The 22,047-nt window shown below is 41.4% G+C and overlaps 2 protein-coding genes across 2 annotated transcripts; one reads left to right on the top strand and one right to left on the bottom strand.

Annotated features, from left to right (window-relative positions):
• LOC106573764 (pyroglutamyl-peptidase 1-like protein) lies at positions 1-1,588 on the bottom strand. Its single transcript, XM_014149106.2, has 2 exons — positions 1,329-1,588; positions 1-1,250 (listed from the first exon to the last, which is right to left on the bottom strand). Exons 1-2 carry the CDS (start codon positions 1,394-1,396, stop codon positions 995-997), a joined length of 324 nt encoding a protein of 107 aa, XP_014004581.1. The 5' UTR covers positions 1,397-1,588; the 3' UTR covers positions 1-994.
• A 952-nt stretch (positions 1,589-2,540) lies between these two features.
• LOC106573765 (synemin) lies at positions 2,541-11,503 on the top strand. Its single transcript, XM_014149107.2, has 4 exons — positions 2,541-3,465; positions 5,667-5,791; positions 7,706-7,761; positions 8,917-11,503. The coding sequence occupies exons 1-4, from the start codon at positions 2,674-2,676 to the stop codon at positions 11,040-11,042; spliced, it is 3,099 nt and encodes a 1,032-aa protein (XP_014004582.1). The 5' UTR covers positions 2,541-2,673; the 3' UTR covers positions 11,043-11,503.
• The last annotated feature ends 10,544 nt before the right edge of the window (positions 11,504-22,047 follow it).

Here is a 22,047-nt window from a genome sequence, read left to right as displayed (position 1 = left end):
GAGTGTTTCACATTTAGATGTAGTGTTTCAAGTGTTGGTGTCTGTAATGATAAAAGATAAGAGATATGTGATATTTATTTCTTCTTTTTTTCAGTTATCAAAATTGGTTAAAGTGTTGGCCTGTTACGAAGTGATTATTTGTTTTCTTGGAATGCTGGCTGTGTTCCTTAGTTACCATAAGGTTACATACCTATTATAACCACAACTCAAGTAGATACATGGACATAAATAGGACAGACATGTCCAGTAGATTACGGGTAGTCATGGCAGAGAGTAAATAGCATGACTAGAATTTTAAGAAGAGTTGTTTACAGTAGATAAATGGTTTCTTTTTGCATTGCCAATTTGCAAACATGGAGATAAGATTGACTGAAAAGGTTGCATTTCAATTATTATTAATATAATTGTAATTCTATTTTCTTCAGAATGTTCTATATGCAAACCTCAGGTTTATAGAAGAGGCATCCATGCAATCAAATCGCAATAATGAGCTTGAGGTTTATCAGTATAATTTTTCAGGCACTGTTGTTCTGCTTTGCATTCCGACAACTTCAAAAAGGGGCCTTGATCTACTGAGAAGATTTTACTTCGTTTTTATTTACTTATACTTTCACAAAATCTGAGTCTCTGTCATTTCAATGATTGGCTAATATATTTGGTTAAACAGCTTGGCTAGACTCTGTCTTTTTGCAAGTTCTGTATCTGAGGCCTCCTGGTTTTTCACACGTATAGTTGAGATGGTGTATTTTTGACATGCCATTCTCTTAATGTGTATCTATGAGAATTTCTTGTATTTTTTTCTTAAAATTTGAATAAAAAAGTGAATGAGAAAGATGACTTGCTGTCATGACTGATTGCTTATGAGTTATACATTATCCACATCTCAACATACCTGACTATATTCCATACTTGTATATTTAGCAGAATGACTTACTGTTTACAACACATTGAAACAGTATGAATAGTAACAATACGAGTGGCATGATCTAACCGGTCATGGATCATCTCCTGTGTGTACTATGCCTGAGGTAGCCATGGTTGGGTCTTCGGGAGTCTTGGAGACAGTTGTCATGTGGTCTTTGGCTGTTTGTAGGGCCTCCAGCTGTTTGAGCATGGCCTGAATGACAGTCTGCAGCAGTGGCACCAGTCTGTCAGGAGTGGCCATGCTGCCTGAAGCTGGCACATGGATGAAGGCTGCCCTCACATGGCCATGGTGCAGAGAGCAGTAATACACAAAATCACACAGGTACCTGGATAAGAGGGAATGCCTTACAAATCATTGTCTTTACTATTAATGTACAGTATATCTGGGATATATGGAACCCTACCTTCCTGCGTCCCTTGAGTAGATGACATCCAGACCCATTTGTTTCAGGTCCTTGGAGAGGGACCTCATGTCTATGATTGAGTCTAGTCTATCTGGTCCTCCCTCAATGCAGCAATGATTAACAGGACAAAAGGCACACACATCTCTATCTCTGTAACCATGGTTCTTGCCTGTCTGCTCCAGAGAGATGCCTCTAGAGCCCGGGGCTATTCCAAGGTGTATGGCAAACTGGGAATCACAGACAAAAGTCAGTAAGTCAACCTTTACATGTGAGTACTGTACAGTAATGGGGCTGAAAAGCAGTATAGACACAGGTAAAGAAGCAAAACATATTTTAGATATTTGACTGTTAGAAGGGGATTGCACTCTTGTCCCAACCCCCCCTCCCATCATGGTATGCATATTTACCTTTGGGTTAACAGTTTCCCACATGCCAACTATCACCTGATGTGATTTGAGTAGCTCACTGATACCTCTTTAATGTAGATATTAATGTTCTCTCCCAGTCCAACCTTCTCCAAACCCTATTGCAAATGCAGGACATGATGTTTGCACAATAATGAAATGTATTGAATTAAATGTACACATTCAATTGAGATATCCAACATGTTACATTACCTGAGCTGCCTGCCAGCTAGGATTTACCAAGTAGTCTCTGAAAGGCCCGAACCCTGATCAAAATTAAAACAGAACTGTACAAAGGGGAACACCAGCGCTTTCCATTCCAGTAGCCAAACAATAGCCTACATAGCAGAAGCCTACATTTGCTTAGCTGTCGATAAAACATACAATAGCCTAATATAACTTCGAAATAAAACTTTAAAGGTAACACAGACCAGTTAATACCACGGAGACTTCATCTGCGTCCATTACGCGCGACTGATACTCTCCATTTTAAGCAGGCAGATGAGTCAGACATATTCTGTACGTGCAGAAATTAGAATCCCTACCAATGAATAGCATGTATATCTGTGAAGTGTAATCAAGAATAGTTTGTTTTAAAAAAATTGTTACATTTTCATTTGATTTTATTTGTAGGGTGTAGTGAACTGTCTCTGTTGGAACGGGTGTGCGGTTGCATCGTACATTTCTCTCCACTTGGTAGAGCTATAGCCCACCATAGGAAAAGCAAAGAAGATTTTCAACCCACTAACATCTGCCAGGATAACGGGCCGCTGGAAGCCATGATTAAGCCTCCGCCCACCTTCTGCACTTAACAAGCCAAGCCCTCATGCTGAGTTGCATCACAGCTCTGCTCCCAGACGCACTCGCAAATAAGACCAGAACAACATTTTCTCTGTACTGAAATATAAAGACGCGAAGGAGTAACATTTGTAAATGACAAGATGTTACAATTCAGGAGAAGCGTTGAAGCAGAAAAACATCAATTACAGGAGCTCAACAACAGACTGGGCCAGTACCTGTCAAGAACAATGCAGTTGGAGCATGACAATGCAATCCTCATAACTGAAATAAACAAGATAAGACAAGAGAAGATAGTGGAATGGGACAACCAATGTATGGTCGACATACGGGACCTGCGGAGAATGGTGGGGCAACTATCTTTCGAGAAGTCCCGAGCCGAGACGGAACGAGAGAAGCTTTGGCAAGAGTTTCAGATGTTACAGTTGATGTGTTGTGAGGAGCAGGTGGTATGCAAAGACATAGATGGAGAGCTAAAAGTTTGCGAGAAGCAGCTTCATAAAGCTCAACAGACCAATGGGGAACTTGAAGAACGTCTGTTTCAGCTTGAGAACGAGTACAAATTCATTGAGGATGCACACAGACAAGAAATGACCAAGCTCCGGAGCCAGGTGCATTCACGACCTATTGTTACCCAAACGTACCATGGTCCTCCAGCGGTCTCGATGGAAGAGATGCAACATTATGCCCTCAGCCTGTCCGAAGGATGGACAGACACTTCAGAGATGTATCGAAGGAAGGTCGAAGATATGGAGGAATCGATCAAAGCGGACCAGACGAGGCTGGGGGATCTCCAAAGGGAAAAGATGAAGTATGCCTCAGAGTTTGACAAATTACGTAAAGAGGCTGAAAAGCAAGGTCAGATTCAAATACACCTGGAGGAACAGCTCATAGACATGCAGGAGAACTTCCACGGGGACATCACCCAGTATCAGGTCAGCAAATAGGGTTTGCATCCCATGTTTAGACACCATTCGGTGTGTCTGTCTTTTGACAGTATATATACAAAAGTCATAACAATGCAGAAATTTGTGTTATTTTTGGTTCTGTTCATGGATCATGAAATGCATGCATTTCTACAACGTGATTGGTGCTGCGCACAGATCGCACAGCCTTTCCATTAGAGATGACTGCCTCCTCTAGGTGCCACACCCACTATTTTAGGAGAAAGAGCTGTATTGTTACTCCATACTAAATTCAATTGCTGCAGACTCGAACATCGTTTTTTAGTTCGTTTTTTTTGGTTATTTCTCATTATCATATTTTATACTATGATGCATAATTATTATGATGAGTGAGATGGATCCTTTACCTCCTTATAATAAATTATACTGCTAAAGAAATGTCACTATATGACTGAATTTATTGATCAGATATTTCTTCAACGATAATGTTCACAGTATGCTTCAAAGTTATGTTTAAACGACACAAAATGTGCATATATTTGTGCATGTACTTCAATCACATTGGCCCACAGGAATTAAAAATGGAGCAAAGTAACTGCAGGAACTGAGAAATTGATATATGAGCCACACCTCCTTGTGAAGTATCACTTTCCTACTTGGAGGGGCCTTGTACTACTTTGCGATTCTAAATGAGCACAACTACTCCATATAAACTCTCAACCAGCACCTGTTCCCTGACAGGCCTGTTGGGACCACAGTGAGGAGTGACATTTGGCTGTATCACACCCACTGCCTACCATCCATCCACTGGGATCAGCCTCTTATAGATGATATCAACACTCGGTCGATGGTTCTGAAGCCAATAAATATTGAAAATAATCTCAGCAGCTTTGATTTATAGACCTTGCCATTAAAATGGCAACCCCAGGGTGGTGGAAGGCCCATAACTTCCCTCATAACTACAGAGAAAAATGCATTCTGCACCAGTTCAATGTTTCAGGCCAGACTAAAAGGATTGACTGGCCAAACATATTACGGTTGTTAGCTGTACCAGCCACTTAAACCAATTAGCTGTCACAGAGACTAATCCTCAGTATCCTACTAACGATGGAGCCCTACCAAGCAGATCAATCATTTTACTCCAATGCACATTTCCAAAATAATTTCAAGGTACATTATGCATAAAGTTGTCATAAACTCTTAAGTGATGTCTAATTGTTCAAAATAATCTTCAAATTCCTGGAAATGGGTTTAAAATTGAACCTGACCCTCATTCAGTGGGATGCCATATGTCAGGGGTCATCAACTAGATTCAGCCGGGGGACGATTTCTTTTGAGCGGATGGTCAGGGGGGCGGAACATAATTACGAATCATTTGTAGACTGCAAATTGACTGCAAGAAGCCCAAACAGATATAATATTTGACTAAAACATAATCATTTTAAACCTTGCTTATATTTGTATATGATAACGTCTCTTTATTATGCATGTAAATACTTGAGAAAAGATTCCCAAAAATAACATCACTTGGAGCGGATTTCCTGGTGTTTTTTCATTTCCAACAACAAACGTTTTTTTTGTATTATTATTTTTAGCTCAGAAAACCAAATAAAACCACCCACGGGCCAAATTCTGCCTGCGGGCTGCCAGTTGGGGAGCCCTGCCATATGTCGACATCAGACTAGACTTAAAGGGACAGTTGTTTACCTAGCTGTTTAGTCTGATGCGTTTGAGGGATCACCCATGATTCAGCCAGTCCATCCTGCTTTTCCTTTAAATGATAGGTGACTAGGAAAGGTGTCTCAAGGGCCTTTAAAACAGGTGCACAACACAAACAGCAGTGCCACATTCACCTGTACACACTCAATACAATTGGATCGGTTACCTACTGAGGGAGAAACGAAGAGGGTTAGATGGTGAACCAAAATACCTTATTGAAACTGACACGTAGTACAATAAATGATCATATGGGTACCTTAGAGGGACAAATCTGGACAGTAAATTGTGGCCTGAAAGATGGGTTTATATTCGTATTCAGGGTACCACCTCTCATCTGAATTCCCTACATCTGATATTGCCATATGTAATGAGAAATGTAATAAATATATTGATATGTAATCCATATAGACCGACCCTATAATTATAGTCTCATAACAGTATTTGAGAAAAATGTATGACAGGATAGAAGACAATGCACATGCTCACAATTACATTCCATCGTCTCTTTGCAGGTGATTATTGATCAGTTGGAGCGGGAGCGGGAAATGTTGGCCAACACCATGGCGGAAAAGGTCAGAGACCACCAGCAGCTCCTGCAGGTCAAGATGGATCTGGGCATGGAGGTGGCTTACTACAGGTAGGTCTTCTTCTGTACTGCTAGTCCTTTCTGAGTTCTATAGAGGCCACTATAGAGACTTTTAGCAGAGATTTCTGTTATGCAACCAACAGTAGTTACCAAGACATAGTGCTAACAACCTTACTTCCCACATGATCCAAGCACAGTTAAAAATGTCATGTTACATTATTCTGCCTCATGGGTTAGACCTTGTGTAGTGCTCCTTTTTACTATAGTATCTTTGGAAATCAGTGGAGGTGGCTGAAAATGCTGATTCTGAGGAAATGCTGAGAGAATTGTGGTGTAGTGCTTTTGTAAATACAGTCAGTTTATTATTGCAGCTTAAAAGTACCATAGAATTACAAAGCAGCCTTTACAGTATAGTAATACATCGGTTTTGCCTGTCGAACCAGAAATGTGATTTGATTTGATTCTGTCATGTTAGGCCCAACACTGACCCTTCAATGCTGCAGTGTTGTTGGACTTGAAATGTATTTATAGTGATTTCACCCTTCACTGTAGCTGCAAAGCAACTGCTCTGCTGCCCTCCCATTTGGCAGGGGCACTTAGCATTCCTCCACACAGCCTTCTCTAATATTAACTCCTAATGTTATCCACAGTGTGATATCTGTAGGAATATTTTGCTCATTTGTAAACAGCCAAGACCTAAACAGTTTGGTCTTAGGTGAACAGGAAATATTTGCTATTTATATCTCTGTTAGAAAAAAAGTATTAAAGTGATTTGTGAGATGTCTTGTTGAGCCCTGATATGGCAATGCCAGACTAATACCATGTCACTACAATTCACATTGGATTACTTCAAGAACACTTCAATATTATCAAAACAGAGGCTAGTTTAGTCCCACAACACTAGTAAAATCCATGCACATGGTTATATCAAGCAATGGCATTTAAGATGAAATAGCCATGTCAATACTCACTTGCTTCACACTTGTTATCCTGCTTTATTTTATTTTATTTATTTTCAATTGAACCTTTATTTAACTAGTTAAGTCAGTTAAGAACAACTTCTTATTTACAATGACTGCCTACACCGGCCAAACTTGGGCGACGCTGGGCCAATTGTGCTCCTCCCTATTGGACTCCCAATCACATCATAGCCATGATAAAAATGTCATAACACATGGCTTCTCATGAATTATTGCTTAATTCAGAAATCTAATACAAACACTAGTCTCTTTTTGGTCTCTTCCAGGGTCTCTCTTTGTGTCATCTGGTCTGTGGCCCATATAAAGGATATTATTTACATAATATTCCCTGGTCTCCCTAGGCTCTTTATCGAGCTCTCTTGTAAGCCTACTTAGACTGGTACATCTGCACTTTGTTTAAAATATTTGGAAAAAATGTCTTCCTTGAAGAGTTAGCGGGAAAGCTGGTCTGTCTCTTAGTGTGCGTGCCTGTGTACACATTACAATCCATAGTAGAGAGCAGACAGCAGCACGTTGTAGCTGTTATTTTTAGGTCAGCCTTTTGGGAGAGACACCGGCGACTTTCACAGGGGTTATAGCTTCAGCAAAGTCTCATAAGGTAGCTTTTGTTTTCCAACTCTTATTTTGTGGAGCCATTACTTTTCCGAGGTAGGTGAGCTGTTCAACTTTACTGGTACAGTAGGTTTGTTGTTAGACGTCTTTTGGTCTGTTGTGGTAAAGTGTTGATGTTGACCTCTGCTCTTTTTTGTATATGGCCAGATCCATGGGTTGTGTTCATCGTTTGGTACCTGTGTGTTTTATTTGAGGTTTGAGATGGCAGGGCAGAAAGATCAACATCCTCCTGTGAGGTGATTGTATTTGTGTGAAAACAAACCATTGCTTAATTATGAAGAAGCAATATTGCCCTAAGAATACAAATCAAATAATTTCATTGCCATGTATGTAACCTTGGTTTTAATGCCATTGTGTTTTTGTTTCTCTATAGGGCACTTATTGAAGGAGAGCATCAGCAAAATCTGCAGTCAAGAGGAAGAGTCATAGGTATTGTACATAACTTTCAAATAAGTCATACTTTCGGCCGGGACGTTTGTGTTACTATACATTTGAGAGTAAATTTACTTTAGACATTTCTTCTATTGCTTACATCCTTTTGGTAGCATTTATTTGTTTTACTCAATTCTACAAACTTACTGTATATACAGGTAATTGCCAAAATAAAGGAAACATCAACATAAAGTGTCTTAATAGGACTTTGGGCCGCCACGACCCAGAACAGTGTTAAATTGGGTTGATATCTGGGGACTGAGACGGCCATGGCATATGGTTTATATAGTTTTCATGCTTATCAAACCATTCAGTGACCACTCGTGCCCTGTGGATGGGGGGAATTGCCATCCTATAGGGGCATAGCTATGGTAGCCAAAATAATGGCCTGCCCTGCAGTTTTTAAACATGACCCTAAGCATGATAGGATGTTAATTGCTTAATTAACTGAGGAACCACATCTGTGTGGAAGCATTTGCTTTCAATATACTTGGTATTCCTCATATTTCCATGATTTTGTCAGTTACCTGTATATACACTGAGTGTACACAACATTATGGACACCTTATCTTTCCATGACATAGACTGACCAGCTGAATCCAGGTGAAAGCTATGATCCCTTATTGATGTCACTTGTTAAATCCACTTCAATCAGTGTAGATTAAGAGGAGGAGACAGGTTAAAGAAAGATTTCAAAGCCTTGAAGCAATTTAGATATGGATTGTGTATGTGTGCCATTCAGAGGGTGAATGGGCAAGACAAAATATTTAAGTGCCTTTGAAAGGGGTATAATAGTAGAAACTAGGTGCACCGGTTTGTTTCAAGAACTGCAATGCTGCTGGGTTTTTCACACTTTTCACTGTTTTTTCCTGTGTGTATCAAGAATGGTCCACCACCCAAAGGACATCCAGCCAATTTGACACAACTGTGGAAAGCATTGGCATCACAATTGGCCAGCATCCCTGTTGAACACTTTCGGCACCTTGTAGAGTCCATGCCCTGATGAATTGAGGCTGTTCTGAGGGCAAAAGGGGGGGTGCAACGTAATATTAGGAAGGTGTCCATAATGTTTTATACACTCAGTGTATATGCAGTGATAGCCATTTCCCAATTTATAACAACATTCATTTGGTCCTTCACTCTCCACCTCAGATATTAAGATGATGCCTCCACAACAGTACAAACCAAGAGTTTCCACATCAACCAGACAGGATGTAAGGAAACATCTGGATGTGAAATACATGGAGCCAACCTCAAGCTTGAGAAGATCACCTGTTCCATCTCAGTATGGTCGCACCAGTCCTTTCAGGGTCATTCCTATCTCAGTCAAAGGCAGCAGCTACAACATGAATCAGAGTCCTTCCGCCAGAAGGGACATGGTCTCATTCACTAAATCCCAGTCTGCATCCTCAAGCTCTTCCTCCACTACCGTTAAACCTGTGGCCCAGAGTACGGACAAGACAAATATAGATGCTCAGAAGAAAGTTGTGGAGGAGAGGAGTGTGAGAATCAAAGAGGGGTCACAACACTCAGCTAAGGATTCTCTTGACCATTCTCGAGGCACAGAAAACACGTCCAGTCCCATTTCCTCACCCACTGCTGACCCCAAATCAGTGAGAATAGTGTCACCACCAATGATGAGTCTTAGCAGAAACACAGAGGAGGACAGCAAAAAGAAAGCAGAGAGGCAAGTTGAAAGAGAGGTGAGAGGAGATGCATTTGGTCTTCAGAATGTCAAGATGCATGCCAAAGATGGCAGCATTACAGCAACCACGACAAGTGATAAGATGGTCCTAGACTCTGTGTCTATGGAGGAACTCATTGAGAAGGTCATGAAACCTGCTGGTTTGGATCGAAAGGTCTGCAGCTCATCTCCAGACTCCAAGATCACTTACCATGTGGAGAAAACGGAGAAGGAGGACGGGTCAACAAAGACACAGATTATCCTGGAGTCCAAGGTGCAGGAGGAGCTGGATATGTCAGAGGACTTTGCACTGGAGGAACTTCTCAGCAAGGGAGTGAAACACGTGTCACTGGAGGATATCAAGGGCACTGCAACAGGAAACATGATTCAGAATCTGCTCAGCCTTGGGCTGCATGGAGGAGAGGACATGGAAAACAAGACTGTCAATGTGGAAATCTTCGAGGAACCAGTGGAGGGTTGCAGTGACGAGGAGTACGAGATTGAGGAGAAGTCCACACCCAAGTTCTCCCAGCCCTCTTCAATGTTCTTTCAGATTGAAGAACTAGAGAATGACCCTCACGGCACCAAATACCATGAGAGTGGTGCTGAAGTAATGAAAACCACCATGACAGCAGCAAACTATGGCAGTAGTGGTGGATCTGTGAAGGTCCAGGAAGACTTCAGAGATAGTGAATCTCCATACTACAGCCACAACCAAGAGTCTCAAGAGTATTTCGTCTCCACACCTGATGGAAATCTGTCAGAGCCTGAGGAGGGTGGTGGTATAGCATCATATGGACATGGTGAACGACCCTCCAGTGGTGGACGAATGGTGGACGACTTTTCAGATGAAAGGTATTACCAGGAGGGGGAAGTCTCAAAGAACAGATTTTTTGTTGAGGAAATCGATAGTTACAGACCTGCATCGGACAGCGGGTACATGAAAGATGACCACTCCTTGGCCCAAAAGAGTTACTCAGAGTGCATCATTGAAGAGGAGACCATCCGTGTCTCCCCCACAGTGCAGGAGTCAATGCTCGGATACCTGAGAGAGGAAACTCTACGCCCCAAAGAGCAGCTGAGGGGAGCCCTAGAGCAGCTCCAAGGAACAGTGTCAGGGAGCCTGAAAGAAGAGCTGGCTCTCCTCACAAGAGGCGGCAGTGATAGTCCTGAGAACATATCTGTGGACATAAAAAAATTACACCAGTCCTCTGACAACGGAACCACGACCATTGTGGCAGAGCTCAAGAGCTCAACAACTCTAGAGGACTCTGGGCTGCTGGGGGAGCAGGGGGATGATGTATCTGAGGAGCAGATCATGGCAGCTCTACGCTCCTCCAACCCCAACCTTGGAGCAGAGGGAGGATACACCTTGGACACAAAGGAGATGTGCTGGGTGACTAGCAGTGAGGGACAGGGAGGCGAGTCCTCAGCTGATGTCACTGAGAAGAACATCAAGCTGGGGCAATCAGAGAAGTCATTCACCTTCCAGATGGATGTAAATAATGGCCAAGGACAGGATCCCCCACTGAAGGTCACTCATAAGAAAAGAGTTGCCACAGTCTATCTTGAATCTAATGAAGATGAGTTCTGATTCAAATTAGATATTTTTATTATAATACTCCCCATATTAAGTCACACACCAGTCAATCAGTTGCAGCGAACTGTAAGGTGACGTTATTCGATGTGATTCATAAATTGCTATGCCTACAATTGTGATAAGAGTACAAACTATAGCCACTGCATATATATAAAAAAGTTTTAATAGCATTTGTTACCCATTTTCAAATGTCTCTCTGCTTCTTTTTAAGAATATGTTATATTCATTTCCTGCTATATTTTTGTACTAACCTGTATCACAGAATAGGGCTGTCTTTTTGCCTGAGATACTATAACCAAATATGGAACAATGCTAATATATCCTCCATTGTTATGGTTAATGCTGCAGTCTTAAAATATGTTCAACATTTACAGTATGTATCTAGAAAAAAAACATTATACCTATTGTTTCCTGTAATGCCATGTTATTTTTAACCACATTTAAAGCTAGTGGTTTGTTACTGAGGGAGTTCCTGTGGTTAATAAGGGAAATCCTCCAATACAATGCTAATGATGGCTATATTTGAATGTGTTTATGATAGGGCACAAAAGTATGTGTATCATGTCTTGTCAAATGAAATCTACTTGCTATTAACAATTTGAATTGGAAAGAAAAAAAGAAAAAAATCAAATGCAATTCTAAATCAGATGGGGTGTAATCGAGTGATTCTGATCACCACTTAGTAAAACCACTAAACATTTTCTGCATGTTTGACATTACTATTAAGTTTCAAAATGTACAATATTGTTCCCTCAAAAGTGTTTTATAGGTTATCCTTCCGGTTCCCTCACCATGATCTTTTAACCTGTAAATGGCTTTAGAGGGAGCAAAAAGAAATCCAAACATCTTGAATTCCAAAGAGAGGTGTTTTTCTCTGCTTGTAGGGGCACTGGAAGCAAGACAGACAGACTGTAAACAAGGTGGAGTGAACTTAAGGAAAGGAGAGACGGACAACTAGAGAGAATATGGAGATAAGCATATGGTTAATGTCTGAGATAAGACCTGTACATTTACACTGAACAAAATATAAACGCAACATGCAACAATTTCAAAGATTTTACTGAGTTACCGTTTATATAAGGAAATCAGTCAAATTAAATAAATGAATTAGGCCCTAATCTATGGATTTCACATGACTGGGAATACAGATATGCATCTGTTGGTCACATATACCTTAAAAAAAGGTAGGGGCGTAGATCAGAAAACCAGTCAGTATCTGGTGTGACCACCATTTGCCTCAATCAGCGCGACACATGTTCTGAATGGTGTCCCACTCCTCTTCAATGGCTGTGCGAAGGTGCTGGATATTGGCGGGAACTGGAACACGCTGTCGTACTCGTCGATCCGGAGCATCCCAAACATGCTCAATGGGTGACATGTCTGGTGAGTATGCAGTCCATGGAAGAACTGGGCCATTTTCTGCTTCCAGAAATTGTGTACAGATCTTTGCGACATGGGGCCGTGCACTATCATGCTGAAACCTACTGAGGTGATGGCGGCGGATGAATGGCAAGACAATGGGCCGCAGGATCTCGTCACTGTATATCTGTGCTTTCAAATTACCATCAATAAAATGCAATTGTGTTCGTTGTCCGTAGCTTTTATCTGCCCATACCGTAACCCCACCGCCACCATGGGGCAGTCTCCTCACAACATGGACATCAGTAAACCGTTCGCCCGCACGACGCCATACACGCTCTCTGCCATCTGCGCGGTACAGTTGAGACTAGGATTCATCTGTGAAGAGCACACTTCTCCAGTGTGCCAGTGACTATCAAAGGTGAGCATTTGCCCACTGAAGTCAGTTACGATGCTGAACTGCAGTCAAGTCAAGACCCCGTTGAGTACGACGAGCACACAGATGAGGTTCCCTGAGATGATTTCTGATAGTTTGTGCAGAAATTCTTCAGTTATGCAAACCCACAGTTTCATCAGCTGTCCGAGTGGCTGGTCTCAGACGATCCCACAGGTGAAGAACCCGGATGTGGAGGTCCTGGGCAGGCGAGGTTACACGTGGTCTGCGGTTGTGAGGACGGTTTGAAATATTGTCAAATTTTCTAAAACAATGTTGGAGGCAGCTTATTGTAGAGAAATTAACATTCAATTCTCTGGCAACAGCACTGGTGGATATTCCTGCAGTCAGCATGCCAATTGCAAGCTTCCTCAAAACTTGAGACATTTGTGGCATTGTGTGACCAAACTGCACATTTTAGAGTGGCCTTTTATTGTCCCCAGCACAAGGTGCGCCTATGTAATGATCATGCTGTTTAATCAGCTTCCTGATATGCCACACCTGTCAGGTGGATGGATTGTCTTGGCAAAGGAGAAATGCTCACTAACAGGGATGTAAACAAATTTGTTCACAATATTTGAGAGAAGTAAGCTTTTTGTGAGTATGGAACATTTCTGGGAGCTTTTATTTCAGCTCATAAAATATAAAACACTTTACATGTTGCGTTTATATTTTTGTTCAGTGTAATTTCAGTAAACCACAGTACATATGAATTCCCTTGGCTTGAGCCATGTTGTGTTGGTGACCAGTGTCAGGATTCACCTTGGCTTAGAGGTGAGTCAGGGCTCTAGTCAATCAGATCCGCTTTAGCCGACATCCACATAGCGGTTGTTTTGAAGGTGTCAGAAGTGGAACTGCATTAGAACTGTCAAATCCACAAGTGGTTCCCGGCATTATACCTAAAGCGGACATTGTCAATTATTTCTATATAGCCTACACTTTCTCATTCTGAACTTCTTAACACGAGTGGGGGTGTGGCTTCGAGACAGTGATTGCAAGAGCAGCTGCTCACTGATTTTACCACTCCAATGCAGTACCACCTCCAACACCACTTCCAACACCTTCAAAACATCCACTTTGTGAGAGTGTCTGCTATCGGTTAATGCTTGATCTGATTGAATCTGACCTTACTGTACATGCTGACCACACTGCTTGCGTTGCGTGCTCGAGCGTTGCAAAATAAATGTACACATACAGTACCAGTCAAAAGTTTGGACACACCTACTCATTCAAGGTTTTTCTTTAAATTTACTTTTGTCTACATTGTAAAATAATAGTGAAGACGTCAAAACTATGAAATAACACATATAGAATCATGTAGTAACCTTGCCTTGATGACAGCTTTGCACACTCTTGGCATTCTCTCAACCAGCTTCATGAGGAATGCTTTTCCAACAGTCTTGAAGGAGTTCCCACATATGCTGAGCACTTGTTGGCTGCTTTTCCTTCACTCTGCGGTCCAAACCATCTCAATTGGGTTGAGGTTGGGTGATTGTGGAGGCCAGGTCATCTGATGCAGCACTCCATCATTCTCCTTTTTGGTTAAATAGACCTTACACAGGCTGGAGCTGTGTTGGGTCATTGTCATATAAATGATAGTCCCACTAAGCGCAAGCCAGATCGGATGGCGTATCGCTGCAGAATGCTGTGGTAGCCATGCTGGTTCATTGTGCCTTGAATTCAAAATAAATCACAGACAGTGTCACCAGCAAAGCACCCCCACATCCTCACACCTCCTTCTCCATGCTTCACGGTGGGAACCCCGCATGGGGAGATCATCCATTCACCTACTCTGCGTATCACAAAGACATGGCGGTTGGAACCAAAAATCTCAAATTTGGACAGATTTCCACCGGTCTAATGTCCATTGCTCGTGTTTCTTGGCCCAAGCAAGTGTCTTCTTATTATTGGTGTCCTTTAATAGTGGTTTCTTTGCAGCAATTCAACCATGAAGGCCTGATTCACACAGTCTCCTCCGAACAGTTGATGTTGAGATGAGTCTGTTACTTGAACTCTGTGAAGCATTTATTTGGGCTGCAATTTGAGGTGCAGTTAACTCTAATGAATTTATCCTCTGCAACAGAGGTAACTCTGGGTCTTCCTTTCCTGTGGTGGTCCTCATGAGAGCCAGTTTCAGCATAGCGCTTGATGGTTTTTGCGACTGCACTTGAAGAAACTTAAAAAGTTCTTGAAATGTTCCATCATGCATGATCTTCATGTCTTAAAGTAATGATGTACTGTCGTTTCTCTTTGCTTATTTGAGCTGTTCTTGACATAATATGGACTTGGTCTTTTACCAAATAGGGCTATCTTCTGTATACCCACCCTACCTTGTCAAAACACAACTGATTGGCTGAAACGCATTAAGAAGGGAAGAAATTCCACAAATTAACTTTTAACAAGGCACAACTGTTAATTGAAATGCATTCCAGGTGATTACCTCATGAAGCTGGTTGAGAGCGCCAAGAGTGTGCAAAGCTGTCATCAAGGCAAAGGATGGCTACTTTGAAGAATCTGAACTATATTTGTATTTGTTTAATACTTTTTTGGTTACTACATTATTCCATGTGTTATTTCATAGTTTTGATGTCTTCACTATTATTCTACAATGTAGAAAAAAGTAAAAATAAATGAAAACCCTTGATTGAGTAGGTGTGTCTAAACTTTTGACTGGTACGGAACATGTTTTTCAATCATTTCATCTAAACTGCTTGCTCGCGTCAAAGAGCGTCGGCGTAGCCAGGCGCTAAAATAGAAGTTGGTTCTATTTTTTTATGCTTGACGCGCTGCAAATCCCACCTCTCCCATCTCCTCATTGGTTTTTAGGAGCATAAACCCACTTGGGTGTTTGAAAGATGAACTGAGGTCCACACTCCAGCCCAGTTGGTTGTGGTAATGCACCTTAAAGTTGGTTGCCAATTGACAAATAAAGTATACAGAAGAAGAAGAATACTACTACTACTACTACTACTACTACTACTACTACTACTACTACTACTACTACTACTACTACTACTACTACTACTACTACTACTGAAGGAGGAGAGATTACTAGAAACTAACTAGGTTTCCCGTTTTGTCTGTGGATTAAATGTTGGAGTAGAGAACACATCATTTTGTGTGACTCAAATTAGTCAAAAATCTATACAGATCCAGAAAACAAGGACCTTGTGCATTTCAGGTGAAATAACAACCCAATGTTTATATCCCAGGACAAATTCGCTAGCAACAGCAAGCTAGCTAGCTAAATGCCCATGAGTGTTTCATGTTTTTTTGACCTGCCCCAAATTAATATATTTGGTTCAGAGTTTGTTTCTATATTTCATCCTGCGTGTCTTGGATCGCGTCTGGTGTGGATGTACAAAATCAACATGTGTGCGATGGCACACACGGACGCACACGCGTGTCCGGTCTAGACAGCATGTTTGTATATGCACAACTATGGCTATTTTAGGAACAGAGTACCAGCTTAGTATCACTGCCTTTGTGTATGTGTGAGTTTGCATGTGTGTGTGTGAGAGTTTGAGTGTGTGTGTGTGTGTGTGACTACGTGTGCAAAATAAAAATACCTCCAATATGGATTCACCCCACAAGCCCCTTTCTTTTTTCTCAGTAATGTGCTTTAGAGTTCTCCTATGCAACAGTGCAGAAACACCGAACACAGGTCATTCACATTATGCTTCCTTGGCACTGTCTTGCTATAACAGATTATAAAGAGCATGGAATTACAATATCATTGCTTTACAAATGCTATTGCGACTAAGCTAAATGCAAATTAGGTAAAGTAGAGCATTTTAGAGTTGAACGATTTATAACTGATAATAGTTTGTTGCACTCAGAGGCATCATGCCCATAGGAGGCACAGGGGCACGTGCCCCCTTGTTTTTTTCTCTGTAATATTAATACAATTTTAGGAAGTTGGCTTTAGCTAGCCCAGATAGGTTTCCAACCTCCTAACTAGCTACCAATAAGACATTTCAGGCTATCAATCAAGTTAGAGTAGCTAGCTTGTCTAACTATCTTAGCTGGCATGCCTGCTGGCAAGGTTGGTAGACTTTAGAAAATCAAACAATAACTAAATGTACTGAATAAGACTCACATTCCTTTCAAGCTTTTACCCAGATTTTTTCAGAGAAGCATATTAAGTTTCTTTAAAAAAATAATCAGTCAGGAGGATACAGACAGCTCAAGGCATACGATTATTTTACATAGAATTAAGCATAATGATTATGGCTCTTGATGAAGCTGAAGAAATAAAGCCATCCTCACATACTTTGTGCCCTTTCAGATTTTTGGGGTGCATGACGCCCCTGGTTGCACTTGCACTTAAGTGCCCAGATACATTAGAAAACAGGTGGCCTTTCACAGTGCTTAAAAATCTCTTTAGTGTGTGAATATAACATAAACACTGTTTGATCAATACACATATATTGTAGGTTAATTTTGGGCTTAAGAACATTGTCAAAAAGGCAATCTTTTTGATACAAATCATTGTAGGTTAAATTAAATCTCCAAACTATCCAATGTGCCGTGTTGCATTTCGTTACACTCGCAATAACATCTGCTAACCATGTGTATGTGACCAATATAATATGATTTGATTTAAACACACTGCGGTGCCCAAGAGCCTTTTATGCCTCCATGTTTTATGTTTATAAAGGGGTGCGCTACCCTCATAGACTGATAGGTGTAATTCACATATTGAAAGTAATTGCTTCATGAATTAGCCTACATTGTTCTTTTATGGAAGATGGGTGAATTGTCAGAATCTTTTGAACCATTGTTTAAACACCAGTTCATAATGCAAAAACAATTAAATTACTACTCGAGTGTGTTTTACTGAGTTTGAGTCTTTATTAATAAGCCTCGGGTCATTTATTTTACAAAATCAACAACATTGGTACAGTTAAGTACAGCAAACATAACATGGAATCTCTTCATTGTATACACAAAGAGGAATGGAAGAGACAGATAGTGATCTGCTGTAGCTCTTCTCTGAGCAATAGAACCCTCTGCCACTTCATTCTGAAGAGTTCTGTCTGTGTGGTCTTAACAACAGCCTGACACCAATTTCTCAGAAAATGGACAATGAAAACAGAGATGATTGTCAGGGGTCTTCTTGTTTCAATTGTATCTAATTTCTACTTGCGACAAAGGGAGGGTATCTATTTTCTTAGTGGGCCCAAGCCCATTCATCCAGCTCAGCTCTGATGGCATGTTAGGAGTCAGACATTTTGGCATTTCCTCCTGCCTTGCTATAGGAAGGTAGGACTGCACAGATAGGAGACCTTGTTTTCAGGTTGCCTTCCCTCCGTCTCCCAGCAACCTTGGGTGCCCTGGAAAAAAATACAGTACTGTAAACAATTATATGACTAAAATGCATTTAACAGAGTAGACAGTGTTGGGAATATACTTTATCATCGCGCTAAGACACTATGAGTTGCTTACAGGGCCAGCGTGTCCACTGTCTTCTGCGCGGCTCTTGTTTTATGCGGAGGACCATACAGGACACTATGAATGTCCAGACACTGGAACAAGAACAAGGATGGGCTAGGTTCACTGTGGGGTAAGATGTGGTTTACAATAGAAGATAAGACATGCTTTTGAATAATTTGGCACAATGTGAGATTAAAGTTCATTAAAGTTCAAAGCACTCAGTGAATACAGTGCTTTTGTGTGAAATGTATGACAAAAAGTAGGGAGGCTGATGGATTGTTCTTGTCAACAAACGATATGAAAAGTTAGAGCTACACTCAGACAGCTGAGGGGTAACAAAACACTTCCTGTCCAGTTCTGTAGAGAGCTCTTCCCATCCAGAAATAACTCCTCCTGTAAACAGGGTTCAGTTAACACTAGTCTGTCTCACTCCGCCCAGTGAGTAGACACTGACCAGCACAGACCGGCTCATTGCAGGGTATTTCTAGAACCAAACATTAATAACCCTGACATCTGCTCTGGTTTATACTGGTTTACTGGCCCATCACTGCTAACACAAGTAGCAGTGATGGGCATCTTCCATTCCAGAATTACTTGCCTTCAATCAATTAAAATAAGAATGCCATGACCACGTCTATTTGTTTATTTATGTTGTCAGAGCATATTTGCTGAATGTACAGTAGCCATGTACCCAAAACACTATGTTGTTGTTGTCACACACATACATTTGATGAAGCAACAACAAAGATTATTCATCGTTTCCACAATCAACATAAATCACAGGATGTGAACAGAACTTTGTGAAAGCAAGGAATGTGAGTGCTCAATGTTTCCTACCTAGCGATGGAAGAGTCAGAGTAATGGACTCAGGGAACGTTTTACAGATGGCCTTGATTAATGTTTTTATCAGTTGTCCCTGCTGCATTATTTAATGGAAGAACTACAACATGGAGGAAAACTCCAAGTGTGTGTGTGTGTAAGCCATTGCTTTCCCCTTTCATCAACATGTCATGTTGGAGTCAGGTTTCCTTGGTAGCCCCTATAGAGGAAAAGGTTTAGGATAAGAACAACTCTCACTGTCAGCTTTCATGTATTTTTCCCTCTGTCAAATCATCTTTGATCCCATCCAGAATCCTAAATTGAACATCATGGCTCCATAGAGCAGCTGTTGTCATGATTTACTGGAGGAAGAACATGATATCACTGCATGTTATCTGTCAGGGGTAATTCAGAAAGGTTATAAGTCCCGTCCTTACGACGAGCAGCAGAGTGTGAGAGCTCTGATTCACTCTGGGATACTTGGACCCCCTTCGCACTTGGATGCAATAACAAGGCAACATAGCAACGAGGCTCCTTAATTTACAGCCATGTTATTACTAGTACTCTGAAATCCCCCTGAACTAAGCTATTTCAGTGTCTTTCTGAGGACGGAGAGACTGTGGTCGCAAGGCCAGGACGAAGAAAGTGTGTCAATGTGTATGTGCATCATACTTTGTATATAAATATTGATGATGGGTATTTGCTATAAGCATTAACTGTGTCTTTTATAAATCAAACATAATTGGAATATAATAACAATGGTGTTGACAAGGAACTTTGTAATGCAACTTTTTGTCACTTGTTTGCTAACTGAGTGAATGTCATCATATACAGTACTTCTCACATTCCATCCATATACAGAGACATATTTAGGAATTTCACTTTTGGCTTAGAAGGACGTAATGGATTGCCATCCTAATTGGGGCCAGTGGTCCTTTAATTGACAGCAGTCAGAAAAGTTCTACTCTCCATCCACCCTCACCAGGCCCATCTCTCTGTCTGGCTGTGTCCAAAGAAAAAGCAGCACAATGTCCTTCTGTATGACATTTTACACCAGAGATTGACTGGCTGAGCCTGGATTAGCGTATGTTACTCTCAGGGCACTGAGCCTCAGAGACCTTGGTGTAAATAGCTGCTCTCACAATGACAGGGACTCTGTGTGTGTGTAAATAAATAAGTGAGCTTCATAAACATACTCTCAGTGGTGTATTCATGTTAGGGTGCCACTCCCTGTGACTCCTGACCTTTAGCAGAGCCCTCTCAAATAGCTTGGCAATAAGAAAGGTCAATATTCTATACGTGGGTGAGAGAGAGAGAGAGAGAACCCCACTTAAACACAACATACACATTTTTCCCAAGCGGAAAATATAGTCTATCCAACTGAACAGTAATACAGAATTGATGGCAAAGTATTAAATATAACTGTGCCTGCCCTACTACATAATTGACAGAATATTGCCCAGAAATCCTCAAACCACCTTAAATCAGTGTTGGGCAACAGAAGTGAATGGGGTGTATGTTGCCAGTGTTAACCTGTGTCATCTTCACCCCTCCAATCAGCTGCAGGGTGTCAGCCACCTCAGGACTCAGGTCACAAAAAGTCTCTCTGCTCAGGGGGCAGTGACTCCCTCTGGATCTCTACACACATCTAACATAGTACATTCCAGTTAAGAACGTCAAACTTCTCAGAGCAGCAGAACAGAGTCTGTGAGGCTGTAAACACCTGGAAGACATGTGTTACAGGTTTTGGTTTTTCCATTTATGTTTTGAGGTTGTACTTTAGCATGTAAGCTCATTAGCACATAGGGCATGCCGATTGGTGTCACCTCATTAGTCAGTATGTGTTACACCTGTGCTGGTTGCTGTCTCATTAGTGGGAATTTGTTTCGCCTGTGCTGGCACAGGTGCTATTTAAGATTGGCTGGCCCTGTGCTCCAGTTGTCTTGAGAGATGTGTAGGGTTAACACCTTTAGTTGGTGTGCCCTAGTGTGATGTCTAGACAAACAATCCTTTATCTGATCTTCCCTGTTTTTGTTTTGCCTTAACCTTTTGGTTTCCTTTCTGTCTTTAAGTTTGGTTTTGGTTTTTCTGTTTGCATCTTCTTGCACAAATTTAGTGGGTCTCATGGTGGGTGTCTTTTAGGTCCCAGTTGTTGTTGCTAGTCAACTTTCAGTGGACACCCCCATGAGTGTCTTTCAGAACCTCTCCTAAAAACCCACCTGTTTCGTTTTGATTGTTGGTGACTTTATTGGTTTCCCCTTCTGTTTGAGAAAGATGATTTGGTTTTCTTGCTGGGGAATGTAACACATGCTGTTAAGGGGGTTAGACCAGTGGTGTTGGGTGTATTTGTGTGTGTGTGTGTGTGTGTGTGTGTGTGTGTGTGTGTGTGTGTGTGTGTGTGTGTGTGTGTGTGTGTGTGTGTGTATGCGAGACTGACCTCTTGCTTCCCTGTAAGGAGGAGGAGTCAGTGATGGTAGTCATCCTGAACGTTGAGTGACTGCATCCTGTGGGCTCAGGGAGCTCTATATGTACTCACAGATGGAGGATCACAATCACTTATGATCTTCAACCAACATACTGTGTGTATTGTTTGTTTGCTTGTTGGTTCGGTCTGCATACACTTGTGTTAAGTAGTTTGTCCAACCCTCCACTACATGCCCATTTCTGATAACTCCTGGTAGTGGTTGTTCATATACTGTTGCTCATATAATCAAATAATTGTATTTGTCACATGCCCTGAATACAACAAGTGTAGACCTTACTGTGAAATGTTTACTTACAAGCCCTTAACCAATAATGCAGATTATAAAAAATATATTTTTTATCCCTTTTTCTCATCAATTTCGTGGTATCCAATTGGTAGTTAGTCTTGTCCCATCGCTGCAACTCCAGTACAGACTCGGGAGAGGCGAAGGTCGAGAGCCGTGCGTCCTCCGAAACATGACCCAGCCA

The sequence above is a fragment of the Salmo salar genome, chromosome ssa16 (assembly GCF_905237065.1).
Source record: "Salmo salar chromosome ssa16, Ssal_v3.1, whole genome shotgun sequence".
Classification (NCBI taxonomy): Eukaryota; Metazoa; Chordata; class Actinopteri; order Salmoniformes; family Salmonidae; genus Salmo; species Salmo salar.
The sequence above is the reverse complement of the archived record's forward strand: the minus strand, read 5'-3'. Positions and strand labels throughout refer to the sequence as shown.